Here is a 12,500-nt window from a genome sequence, read left to right as displayed (position 1 = left end):
CAGACCTGCCGGAGAACATGTAGTGTATTTACCCTAGAGGCTTAGAACAGACCTGCCGGAGAACATGTAGTGTATTAACCCTAGAGGCCTAGAACAGACCTGCCGGAGAACATGTAGTGTATTTACCCTAGAGGCTTAGAACAGACCTGCCGGAGAACATGTAGTGTATTTACCCTAGAGGCCTAGAACAGACCTGCCGGAGAACATGTAGTGTATTTACCCTAGAGGCCTAGAACAGACCTGCCGGAGAACATGTAGTGTATTTACCCTAGAGGCCTAGAACAGCAGCTCCTGGCTGTGAGACACTTGATTTACGTGACATTATCTCTGGGGTTACAGTAGGTCTTGGCTGTTCACAGAGGCACCGCCAAGCTGACTTTCCCATCTCTCCCTGCAGGCCTCGTCCAATCAGGATCTGGAGAGGTGCGGAAAGGAAAAGCCATTCTTTGTTTCAAAGCGTGCCAGGATCATGAAGAGGGTATTTACTCCGTTTTAGGGTAATTCTGTCCCGACACCGCCGTGTTGGGCTGAATCAACGATCTGAATCAGATACATTTACTACATCCAGCAGTGATTTCTGAGAGCCTGGGAGAGTTCCAGCCAATGTTGTTCCAATGGAAAGAGAATGTGATATAAATTTAAACCATGACTGTCAAATTCCTTTACACAAGGGGGAGGTCAGCATTATATGACCCGCCTGCTGTCGCTGGCTCCCTCATGGCCATTGTCTGGAGAAACGGAGAAAGCAGCCATTATGAAGAAACACTTGTTTTCAGTCCAAAACAAGAAGGCTGATTTGACGGCCAATCCAGCCACCACAAAGCTGCGGCTTCCACAGAGACTCAGCGATCAGCAGCGTGAGAACCTCCAGCAGCGGCCGAGCAGTGGAGACCGCTCCAACAATGCGCCATGTACAGTACCATGTACAGTACGCAGGGCCGGCCTGGGGAAATAACTCAGGCCGGGAAATGTAGCCCCAGTCAGGCCACTTTTTAAGCCGGATCTGACCAGTGATCTTGCAACGCGCTGACGCGGTGAGATGGAACACTTTCAGTTTCACCAATCGTTTTGTAAACTTGAAATGAGCCGGCTTTCCGATTATAAACCATCAATTGTCGGCGAGTTGTTGACGGGGGGGTGCTGACACATTTATTTATTTTTTCGGGGGGGGGGGGGGGGGGGGGGCACTTCTAGCCTGCAGGCCAGGCCAGTTAGCACGCCAGTCCACCGGGTTCCCGATGGCCACCCCGCCCCTGCATGTATGTGAGAGGAGCTGGAGGTCGGTTCCTTACCCACTATGTCCTCATAGGCGTTCTCCTCTAAAGTGCTTTTGGAACTGGGCCGGCTGCGTGTCTCCGTGGCGACGGTGCCGTTCTCTGTGGGCGAGGAAGGCGGGGGCGCGGAGGAGGGGCTGGCGGGGTCCTCCGACTCACATGAGTCCCTGAGAGAGAGAGAGAGAGAGAGAGAGAGAGAGAGAGAGAATCAGTAAGAGCACAGGAAAAGGGGAATCAGCTAAAGGGAGGGATAGAGATGGAGAGAAGGGATATGGAGATGGAGAGATGGAGAGAAGGGATAGAGAGATGGAGAGATGGGATAGAGAGATGGAGAGATGGGATAGAGAGATGGAGAGAAGGGATAGAGAGATGGAGAGAGAAGGGATAGATAGATGGAGAGAGAAGGGATAGAGAGATGGAGAGAGAAGGGATAGAGAGATGGAGAGATGGGATAGAGAGATGGAGAGAGAAGGGATAGAGAGATGGGATAGAGAGATGGAGAGAAGGGATGGAGAGATGGAGAGAAGGGATAGAGAGATGGAGAGAAGGGATGGAGAGATGGAGAGAAGGGATGGAGAGATGGAGAGACGGGATAGAGAGATGGAGAGATGGGATAGAGATTGAGAGAAGGGATAGAGAGATGGAGAGATGGGATAGAGAGATGGAGAGATGGGATAGAGAGATGGAGAGAAGGGATGGAGAGATGGAGAGAGAAGGGATGGAGAGATGGAGAGAGAAGGGATGGAGAGATGGAGAGAGATGGGATAGAGAGATGGAGAGATGGGATGGAGAGATGGAGAGAGAAGGGATGGAGAGATGGAGAGAGAAGGGATGGAGAGATGGAGAGAGAAGGGATAGAGAGATGGAGAGATGGGATAGAGAGATGGAGAGAGATGGGATAGAGAGATGGAGAGAAGGGATGGAGAGATGGAGAGAGAAGGGATAGAGAGCTGAGGACAGAACAGGGCATGGTGCAGAGCTGAGCCGGTGTGGTCCAGAGTGGTCCAGAGTGGTCCAGAGTGGTCCAGAGTGGTCCAGAGTGGCCCAGAGTGGCCCAGAGAGGCTGGCCCAGGCCCGACATCCCCCACTGGCTGACTACAATCAGAACCAGACCACCTGGGAGGATGAAAGCCACCAGAAAATCCAAGGGAACCCAAAAATATTCCTCATCCCTCAACAGCCCTCTCTCTTAAGCTGCCAATTACACACAGACACTGAGAGAGGGGTGGTGAAGGAGACCAACTCTAAACTCATTATCCTGACAGGAACATGTGCTCCCCAATGAGAATGTGATTTCCTGTTTATTTATGACAAACTAAAACATGTGCAAATATTTTATGCAGTCTGTCTCCTGTTTGTATGCAGCATGTGTATCTGGACACTATAAAGAGAGGGTAGGCAGAGGAGAGAGGGAGAGAGAGAGAGAGAGAGAGAGAAAGAGAGAGAGAGAAAGAGAGAGAGACAGAAAGAGAGAGAGAGAGAGAGAGAGAGAGAGAGAGAGAGAGAGCGAGAAAGAGAGAGAAAGAGAGAGAGAGAAAGAGAGAGAGAAAGAGAGAGAGAGATAGACTCCTTTGCGAGATGCATTAGTGCAGTGAGCTCACGCCTGCACCATTGACAACTCATGGCTTTTAAGCGTGGTCTGAAATTGCCTGAGCCCACAAGAATGTTAAACACCGACTCTGAGTCAGGCCCATTAAAGGACCTCCTCCCCCTCGCCCATCAAGAGGTACCGGCGGGCCCTGCCCCTCCCTATTGGACCAAACAAGTTCTGCTCTCCGCGCTCTCCAGTATCTGACAAGGACCATAAACAGTGTTCCAAGAACGTCCTAACAGGCTAATACTAGCTAACAGGCTAATGCTAGCTACACAGCGCCGTAGTAGAGCGATGTTGCGCTACCGTTTTGTACGTTTTGTGCGTTTTGTGCCTATACTGTGCCTTTTTGTTGTGTATTGTTGTGTATTGCTACAACTAAGGAATTTCCCTTCAGGAATCAATAAGGTTGATATCTATCTATCTATCTATCTATCTATCTATCTATCTATCTATCTATCTACCTGTCTGTCTGTCTGTCTGTCTGTCTGTCTGTCTGTCTGTCTGTCTGTCTGTCTAGCTATCTACATGTATGTATGAAGAGGGATAGGGGTCATCACTAGGCTCTGTAGGGTGTCCACTGGCATGCCTGACTAAAAACATAAAGAGATTCTATCATTGTTTCGATATGAGGAGAGTATTTGTTTTGATGTGAGGGTTATTTAGAGTGTGTTGAAAAGCTCAATTTTGGGCGTCATGGACAGGATATTTCATGGTCATTGGCCAGACACATTTGAGTTTTAGCTGAGGTAGAAAGGAGTGTTCAGCAATGGACCTTTCTCAGGCAGGACCGGACCACCACATCACGAGGCTCCAAACCTCCTCAGCTCAGGGACGTAACGATAACCGGTATAATGATAAACTGCGATAAAATTTGATTAAATTTATCGCGATAAAATAATTATTAAAACCTTTAAAAAACTCACTGTCAATACTGTCCAGCATCAACCAACGTTAGCAACAGTCTCCAAGATGCATTATTTGAATGTTTATGCAAACAAAAAGAGCTTAGTGCTGCTAATTTTATTTGTGATTTTCAATATAAAACCTGGTGAAAAGATTTCAGTGTATCAGTAGTTTTAGAACAATTTCAACACATTTTATAATATCGTGATAGTACTGATAACCATGATAACTTTGGTCACTATAATCGTGATGTGACATTTTCATACCGTTACATGTACCTCAGCTACTTACAGGTCAAGCTATTTACTGTAAATGTCATGGCGTCAGTGAAAACCTGCATTATTTGAAAAAAAGAACTGGAAAATGGTGTGAATGTATTCAATTTCAATCCTAACATTCACGACAAATCGAATTAGAAATAGCAGTAACAAAATGTTATAAGCAATAAAAGATTCAACAATGTGATACTCTTCAAACAACGCCAGAAATACTGTAGTCTAGGAAAAAAGAAAGTGAGGTCTTGAGAAAATTAACAGCAGATTGGATGCTGATCTCTGCTTATTATCGAGCGCTTTCTGGAGGCAGACCCGGTGGAACCAGGTGGAACCAGCCAGCTCGCTACAGAACCGGCACGGGAGAGAAGCCCGGTTCTCAGTCTAGCAGCAGCCAGACTACTGCCAGACACCTAATACAATAATTCAAGACGAGAACACCAAGCGAATACCTAGCCTGTGATCCCTACCCCTAGCAACATTCTCGGGACCTGTTCGAAACGTTTCAAAGTCCAAGAAAAATAAACGACTCGCTTGTCGATATGGAACTCTCGAAAGGGGTCTAAACAAATTCACTGGCTGTGTTTTTATGGCTGCTCACCACAGGGTCTATTTTGTGTGGTGCAGCTGCATAAATCAGGCGTGTTCTCCAGGCCGGTGGTGGTGAGACACAGCAGGCTGGGGTGTGGGGGGGTTGGGGGGGTACGGCGTATTAATACTGGCTGAGAATAGGGCTGGGTTAAAAAAAAAATATTCATCGCTTCTGAATCAAATGATTCCGAATCGATTCATGAATCCCAAAATCGATCTTTTATTTAATGAATAAATGAATAAATGAAGGAATGAATAGTTCATTCATTCATTCAATGATTCATTCATTCATTCATTTTTGGAAATCAGTATCGATACCCAGCCCTAGTATTGATGTGTTGCATAACTTGGCAGTCATGTAATTAAGGTTACAGCTAAAAAAAAAAACAGGTTTTAGTAACACTAACCGAATCGATATTGAATCGAATCGAAACGAATCGAATTGAATCGTGATAATCGATTCTGAACCTTGTGAATCGGAATCAAATCGATTCTTGAAATTCGAATCAATACCCAGCCCTAGCTGAGAATACAGGGATCAGGACAAACACTCGGGCTCCCTGACTGACCTGGCCGACGCGTGCGATGACCCGAAACACGCCGGTTTCCACGCGGTTTAGGCATTTGTATTTATCGCTCACCTGTCCTGGGGTTTCTTGGGGGAGCCCCCGTCTGTTTTGGGGGGCCTGGTCACACTGGGGGCGGGGGTGGAGGGTAGGGGGGGCGGGGACTCGCCCGCACCTCCAGGAGGTAGTCCGTTGGTCGGCGACGCGCCCTTGTGGTTGCGGTTGGCGTCGTAGGCAAAGGTGCGTTTGGGTTTGGGCAGGGGGTTGACCGGCGTCCCCCCCGGCGCCAGCGGCTCCGGGCTCTCGGACCTGGTGGAGCTCACGCTGAACCTCTGTCTCAGTTTGGAGAGTTTATCGGAGGAGACCGGGGGGGCGTCCGGCTCGGTGGCCACGGAGCAGATGCTGCTGCGCTTGCTGGTGCAGGCGCTGTCCAAGTCCTCGATCCGGCCAATGGTGAAAGACTTCTGCCGGGTCTTATCCGGCGCGTAGCAGTTGTTCAGATACTGAGGCGGAGCCGGGCCGGGGCTTTCCTTCAGCGCCTGCTCGATCTTCTGTATCCTGTTGAGGACGGCCGACGTCTCTTTCCGAGCGGACAGTGAGCGCAGGAATATTCCGGAAGATTCCGCCTTGCCCAGCCTCTTCTGGAAGCGTCCGAGGCCCTCCCTGTCGGCGGCCGCCTCCTCTTCCTCCGTCTCGGGGTAGGAGCACTCGGAGAAGGCCGTGCTCATCCTCCGGACGCCCTTGAAGTCGAAGGTCTTCTCGCTGCAGGGCGAGGACAGCAGGCTGGGGCAACCCTCGCTACCCCCGACGCGTTCTCCTCCAGGGCGCTTCTCCAGACACAGGCTCATCCTAGGCAGAGCCACCCTCCGGCACTCCCATTCTGAGATCTTCTTCCGGATGGCGGCCGAGGGGCCCGAGAGGGGCCGGCTGAGAGAGAAAGCCCGCTTGTGGCCGTGGTTGGCGTTGGGTCCCAGGGAGAGGGTGCTCCAGCTCAGGGGGCGGTGAGTCAGTCCATCCCCCCCGGGGTGCTCCTCCTGGTTCTGGGGGTCCGCCCGCTCGTCCTGCCCCGTGGGGCTGGTGGAGGGCTTGTAGATGGAGAGCTTGTTGTCCAGGCAGCTGATGCTCTTGGACTTGGTGAGGCGGGTCTGGGCGTCGCGGTCGGCGGGGAGGGCGGCGGCGGCGGCGGCGGCGGCAGCGGCGCTTCTCCCCAGGAGGCGTCCGTCCGTCCTCACGTAGCGGCTCTGCTTCCCGGAGGCCTCGCCGTCACTGAGCGGCTGGCCGCGCCCCTGGGCGGCCGAAAGAATCGGAGGAGGAGACGCAGACTGGCACCTGAAGCAAGAGAGGAGGGAGAGGGAGGAGCTGTTAGAAATATCACTGTACTATTCATCCGGATAAAATTCCGAGATCTGTTCCCTAAGAGCGACAAAGAACAAAACACCATGCGGCTCATTAAAGCGATTGGAAGAGACAAGCGTTAAGCGCTGCCTAGAATTCCACTCAACCCTGCTGACAAACTAGGCGTGGAATAGCAGTAGTCACCTCAGGTGTGTTCAGTGCCCAGGAGATGATGAATCACTGTAAATCTCCAGGCAAAAAGAAAACGCAAAACCACTCTCTTTGGAGAAGAGAGAGAAGGAATGAAAAATCTTAAAAGCCCTGAATTTATTTCTAAGATAATAGGCAACATGAAAACGTTGACCACTCATGTAAAATAACCAGTGGAAAGTACCAAGTCATTTGACATGACTTTGGCAGAACCGGATCCGAATCAAAGCCAAAGCAAACACAGATCGACAGTAAAAATGTACGTGTGGATTTTTCCACATAATTAAAATTGTTTGGAGAGAATTTATGTAGACCCCACACATACACAGGGGCTTGGGAACCCGCAGAACCCACAGAGGACGAAGCAGAACCTTACCGTCAGACAAGCAGCCTCTCGTCCGTTCTGTACCTCAGGTAGCAACAGCGTTCGTCCCTGGTCTGGACTCTGCTCCTATCAGATCCACCGAGAACACGCCTGCCTCTGGCTCACTACTGACTGACCCATTGTTCACCTCACACACGCATACTCAGAGGCACACACACACACACACACACACACTCTCTCACACAGATAGACGCCACTGACCGCTGAACCATGTGGTTTAAACACCCTGCTGCTGACGTCGTTCAGAGCTTCCAAAGAAACAGACGTTCTTCCTCCTCGCCCAGCTTCGCAACACACTCCCCGCAGTACGAGGAGCTCTGTCTGGACTTGGCCCCTGACGCCTGAGAGAGCCAAGCGTCGGGGATCTGATGTCACGGCCGCGGTTGGAATAACAAGTGCGAGCCGGGAGGAAGGAGGCGAGGCCTCGGGAAGGGCCGGGATCCAGCAGGGGTGCATGCTGGGACAGATCCCTCCGTGCTCCTCCCTGCCCTGCCCTGTCTCGCTTTCACACGGGGAGGGGGGGGAAGACATGTCAGCCCCACACCTGGGAACCCGAAGGCCCGGTCGCACGGCGCTACGGGTGGAGAGTCACTTCCTGCAGCTCTCTGTTCACGTTTACATTCAGTCATTTAGCAGAGGCTTTTATCAAATCCACTTACAAGAAGTACAGTTTGTAAAGAGTAGGCCTACGTGAGCCGACCGCAAGGTCATGGTCAATAAAGCCTTCTCTTATGAGAAGTGACACCAGCGGTCACAGTGCTAGAACAAGGTGGCCAGCACAGGTGGGAGAGCGGAGCGATCGTGCCAGAGTTTGAAGTCTGACCGCTGTTTGCAGATAGGGAGGGACTGTTCCCTTTAACCGCCCTGTAGGCAAGCACCAAGGTTCTGACACACATCCAACCCATCCAGCCAACAGCTCATACAGACACTAGCCATGTTTCCATCCACTTGTCAATCGGATTACGTGAGGATCGCTAAACATATGAATGCAAATAAAGCCGGTGAACATGCGTTTCCATTTAAGAGCTTTAAATCGGATAAAGCATTTATCACTAAAGCCTTTTATCGAACAAGAGAAAATCCGACGAGATCGACAGTACAAACTTTTGGTCAATTTTCATGATTTTTAATCGAATTTTACTGTTTCCATTAGGATGGAAACATGGCTACTGTCTGTCTGCTACATCATGTCCACTTGTAGGCAGCCCAGCCTTCCTGTACGATGGAAACAGAACAGAAACACTCAGCCAGTGATGCTCCTCAGTCATCACTCAGGGGGGTATGTTGTAACATCTCTACAGTGAAATCCTGTAGTCATCAGATGTTAGCACTCTGTTACGCCCTCTTGACCTTCTAGATGTACCAGTCTACAGTCAACAGAGGTTTGATAAGACGTTCGGCCATCATGTTTGCCATTCCAGGAAAGGCGTGAGCAGGCGATAGTTTGGTGCAGTTCTGTATTAACTAAACACACTTTCATTCTGCTGAGCAAACAAAAAGTGAAAGTGTATGACAGAGAGAGCCAGTGGAATGTGCTAGATGAATTCACACCATCAACCCCCAGTGCTTGGACCCCTGTCCTCGTGGCTTGTTTAAAGGGAAGCGGTTCTGTGGGTCAGAACCACTACAGCTGTGCACTGAGGGGCTATAAAATACAGACTGGTTTCTCCTTTCTGGTCTTTCATTATGAGCTGGACTCGTGGTGGTCAGTTTGGACCAGGAGGAGGTTGAACTAAGGGATCTCTCATCTCCCTTATAAGGGATCTCTCATCTCCCTTAGCGGTTGAGTTTAGTCACAACCTGTGACCTGGATGAAAATGTCCACTTACTGTAGCATACTGCTGTTATAGGTTTGCCTAGAGGGCAATTACCCAATGTCTAAAATGGAAACATGCAGTATTTCTCCATGGGGAGAGTGGACAAAGAGTATGACACGTTATGAGAAAACAACATTACAAAGATTAATGACAGCCATTTCTCACAATACCAGGGTTGAATCCTGATTGGTCGGTTCCGTTATCAAACTGACATGAGTTTTCATATTTCACTTCAATTCATTATCATCACACTACCCAGAATTCCGTTCAACGTTTTGATGGTGTCTCATCAGACGACCTTCTGTTCAGTTTGAGAAGCAAATGAAATTAGGAGAGGCCATTAATCAAACGTAGCTCTGTGCAGTGCGGCTCAAAATGTGCATCATAAATTCAGGTTCTTGTTTGAAACACAAACAACTGTAACACAGTGTGATATCGTCTGAACCACCCCTGAATAACATCATATCTCTGCTGCTCTGTTCCAAACAGCAGTCAGGTATGTCATACATCATCTGAAATACCCTCCATCCACCCATCACAACACCATACCCAAATCTAAATTAAATCAGCCGTGGAATAACAGACCATGTATAAAAATACCCCCATAGGCACGCATTGGCTAGGACGACTGCCCAAGCCATAAAAAGCTCCAGGAAGCTGGAAGCCCCCGCGAGTTCCTCCTCACACAAAAGAAAAACATTAAGAGCAGCAAATACAGGTCTACAGCGCTGTGGGGCCAGGGTTACGGGTCTGGGAGGGTGTTCTGGCCCTGTGGGGCCAGGGTACCGGGTCTGGGAGGGTGTTCTGGCCCTGTGGGTACCGGGTCTGGGAGGGCGTTCTGGCCCAGTGGGGCCAGGGTACCGGGTCTGGGAGGGTGTTCTGGCCCTGTGGGTACCGGGTCTGGGAGGGCGTTCTGGCCCTGTGGGTCCAGGGTACCGGGTCTGGGAGGGTGTTCTGGCCCAGTGGGGCCAGGGTACCGGGTCTGGGAGGGTGTTCTGGCCCTGTGGGTACCGGGTCTGGGAGGGCGTTCTGGCCCTGTGGGTCCAGGGTACCGGGTCTGGGAGGGTGTTCTGGCCCAGTGGGGCCAGGGTACCGGGTCTGGGAGGGTGTTCTGGCCCTGTGGGTACCGGGTCTGGGAGGGCGTTCTGGCCCTGTGGGTCCAGGGTACCGGGTCTGGGAGGGTGTTCTGGCCCAGTGGGGCCAGGGTACCGGGTCTGGGAGGGTGTTCTGGCCCTGTGGGGTCCAGGGTACCGGGTCTGGGAGGGTGTTCTGGCCCTGTGGGTACCGGGTCTGGGAGGGTGTTCTGGCCCTGTGGGGCCAGGGTACCGGGTCTGGGAGGGTGTTCTGGCCCAGTGGGGCCAGGGTACCGGGTCTGAGAGGGTGTTCTGGCCCAGTGGGTCCCGGTGTCCCGGGGTCTGGGAGGGTGTTCTGGCCCTGTGGGTCCTGGGGTACCGGGTCCGGGAGGGTGATCTGGCCCTGTGGGGCCAGGGTACCGGGTCTGGGAGGGTGTTCTGGCCCTGTGGGTACCGGGTCTGGGAGGGCGTTCTGGCCCTGTGGGGTCCAGGGTACCGGGTCTGGGAGGGCGTTCTGGCCCTGTGGGGCCCTGGACCCGGGGTCTGGGAGGGTGTTCTGGCCCTGTGGGGACAGGGTACCGGGTCTGGGAGGGTGTTCTGGCCCTGTGGGTACCGGGTCTGGGAGGGTGTTCTGGCCCTGTGGGGCCCTGGACCCGGGGTCTGGGAGGGTGTTCTGGCCCTTGGGGCCGGGGTACCGGCATCTGGGAGGGCGTTCTGGTGGTCAGGACCCGGCCAGTAAAAACAAGCTGCGGCTCTGGCACTGGACAGGCTCAGCTGGGCCGGCCACACATGAACAGAGCTGGGCGCCAGAGATGGCCTGGTTTCTCCGACTCCTGGCTCCTGGAAGCCATTGCTCTTCCAGGGCACATCCAACCACAAGCCGCTTCCTGTTTCTGGACCGTGCCAATACAGGAGGGGTGCCAGCAACCCAAATAAACAGATAGACTTTGAAGAAGTGAGAGAGAAAGAGAGAGAACTCATTAATATTCAGCCCCCCTTCCCATGTTGACATTCTCACATCTTTAAGAAACATTCTCTTCCTCTCATAAACGTGTTTTATTTCATTTCATTTGACCTCTTCAAAGATTCATACCCAGCTTTTCCAGTGACTTCATTTGTTTTGTAAATGATTATCTTTTCTATTAAAAGTGCCCATCAAACGCAGCGCCATCCCCTCCCCAGGCTGATGAGAAAACGCCTGTTCAGCGTTTTGTCCCACCAAGGAAAGAGAGTGATTTACTGACCAAACCTTCCTCTCTTTCTGCTTCATTCCCGTCTGGGATACGCAGACTGGTGGGAGTCTAGGAGCCGTTACTCTCAATGCATACATTAGAATTTCCCTTCTTAAATCTTTCCAGCATTATGGAATTCCTGATCATTTAAAAAAAAACGTTATTTTGTTTTTTTAATCACCCAATAGAGCGAGTCCGCGTCACGGTTTCACCGGGAACCGAGTCTGGGAACTGTCAGGCGAACAATAGATGATTGGAGCCGGATGTGGCGACGGTCTGACGCCACCCCCCCCCAACCCCACCCCCCCACAACCGCCAGCTCAGTTAGCTGCAGGAGAACAGAACGGCTAGCGCACTACCTCAGTAGACAGGGTGAGGTAAGACGAAAACAACGAGTCAGCACACAGTGATTTTCTCCCGAACAAACAGCTGTCAGTGTGGCTCATGTTTAACCTCCTCAAAGGCGACGGCGTTCTCACCGGGCCCGCGTAGCACGCCGTGCCCGCCAGCAGCTTAGCGCCGCCTTCCAACTGGCAGTCGTGCTCGCTCTTATCACGGAGGGGATCCAACTAAAACACACACACACAGCCACTGAGGTGTTATACATGTACCACTGGATAAGACAACTTCCTAACACACACAGCACTGAATTATAGTGATGTCTTGCGACCATCAGAGTCTTTCCACTCCAGGTCTGACAGGCCGGGCTGCGGGGGGAGGCCGCGGGGGGAGGCCGCGGGGGGAGGCCAGGGATACAGCGTGTGATACGGTCCGAGCCGTCTTCAGCCAGCTCGCTCACTACCGCGGCATGTTTGTTTGTCTTCTCCAGCAGGGAGATGTAAGCTCTCAACATGCTCGCTCAAACAGGCCTCCACTCAGAACAGACAAGAGTTTACAGCTGAACGGGGCGCCATTCCAGAACGTGGAAGACAAACAACAGTAGAAGCTCCTCCTGGGCCTCAGCGAGAGGGAGACAGAACAGGGAAGACGAACTGTATTCCCTAATGAGCGATGAACAGTACAATAATAACAGCTGCAGGCCGGATCACGGACGAGGTCATCGGACTGGATCTCTCTTTATTGTTTGGTTTATCTGTCTCATAACTCATGAGAATACCATCCAGCCCTGGAGGCAATGCTGGTCATGAGCACCTGTCGTGATAAGTGATGTCATAGAGCACATAGACGGCTATTACCCCCCTCAACCTTCTGTCCCCCTTACCTGCCGCCCCCCTCCACGCCCCCCCC

General features: G+C 51.8%; 1 protein-coding gene across 1 annotated transcript in view; it reads right to left on the bottom strand.

Annotated features, from left to right (window-relative positions):
* Window positions 1-12,500, bottom strand: part of dennd2b (DENN domain containing 2B) — a 29,544-nt gene that overhangs the window by 5,729 nt on the left and 11,315 nt on the right. The window contains exons 3-4 of the mRNA XM_084437348.1: window positions 5,276-6,529; window positions 1,293-1,441 (exon numbers count right to left, since the gene is read on the bottom strand). Coding sequence (XP_084293474.1) covers window positions 1,293-1,441; window positions 5,276-6,529 — 1,403 coding nt within the window. The remainder of the gene's footprint in view (window positions 1-1,292; window positions 1,442-5,275; window positions 6,530-12,500) is intronic.

This window comes from Borostomias antarcticus, assembly GCF_949987555.1.
Source record: "Borostomias antarcticus genome assembly, chromosome: 4".
NCBI classification, from domain to species: Eukaryota; Metazoa; Chordata; class Actinopteri; order Stomiiformes; family Stomiidae; genus Borostomias; species Borostomias antarcticus.
The sequence above is the reverse complement of the archived record's forward strand: the minus strand, read 5'-3'. Positions and strand labels throughout refer to the sequence as shown.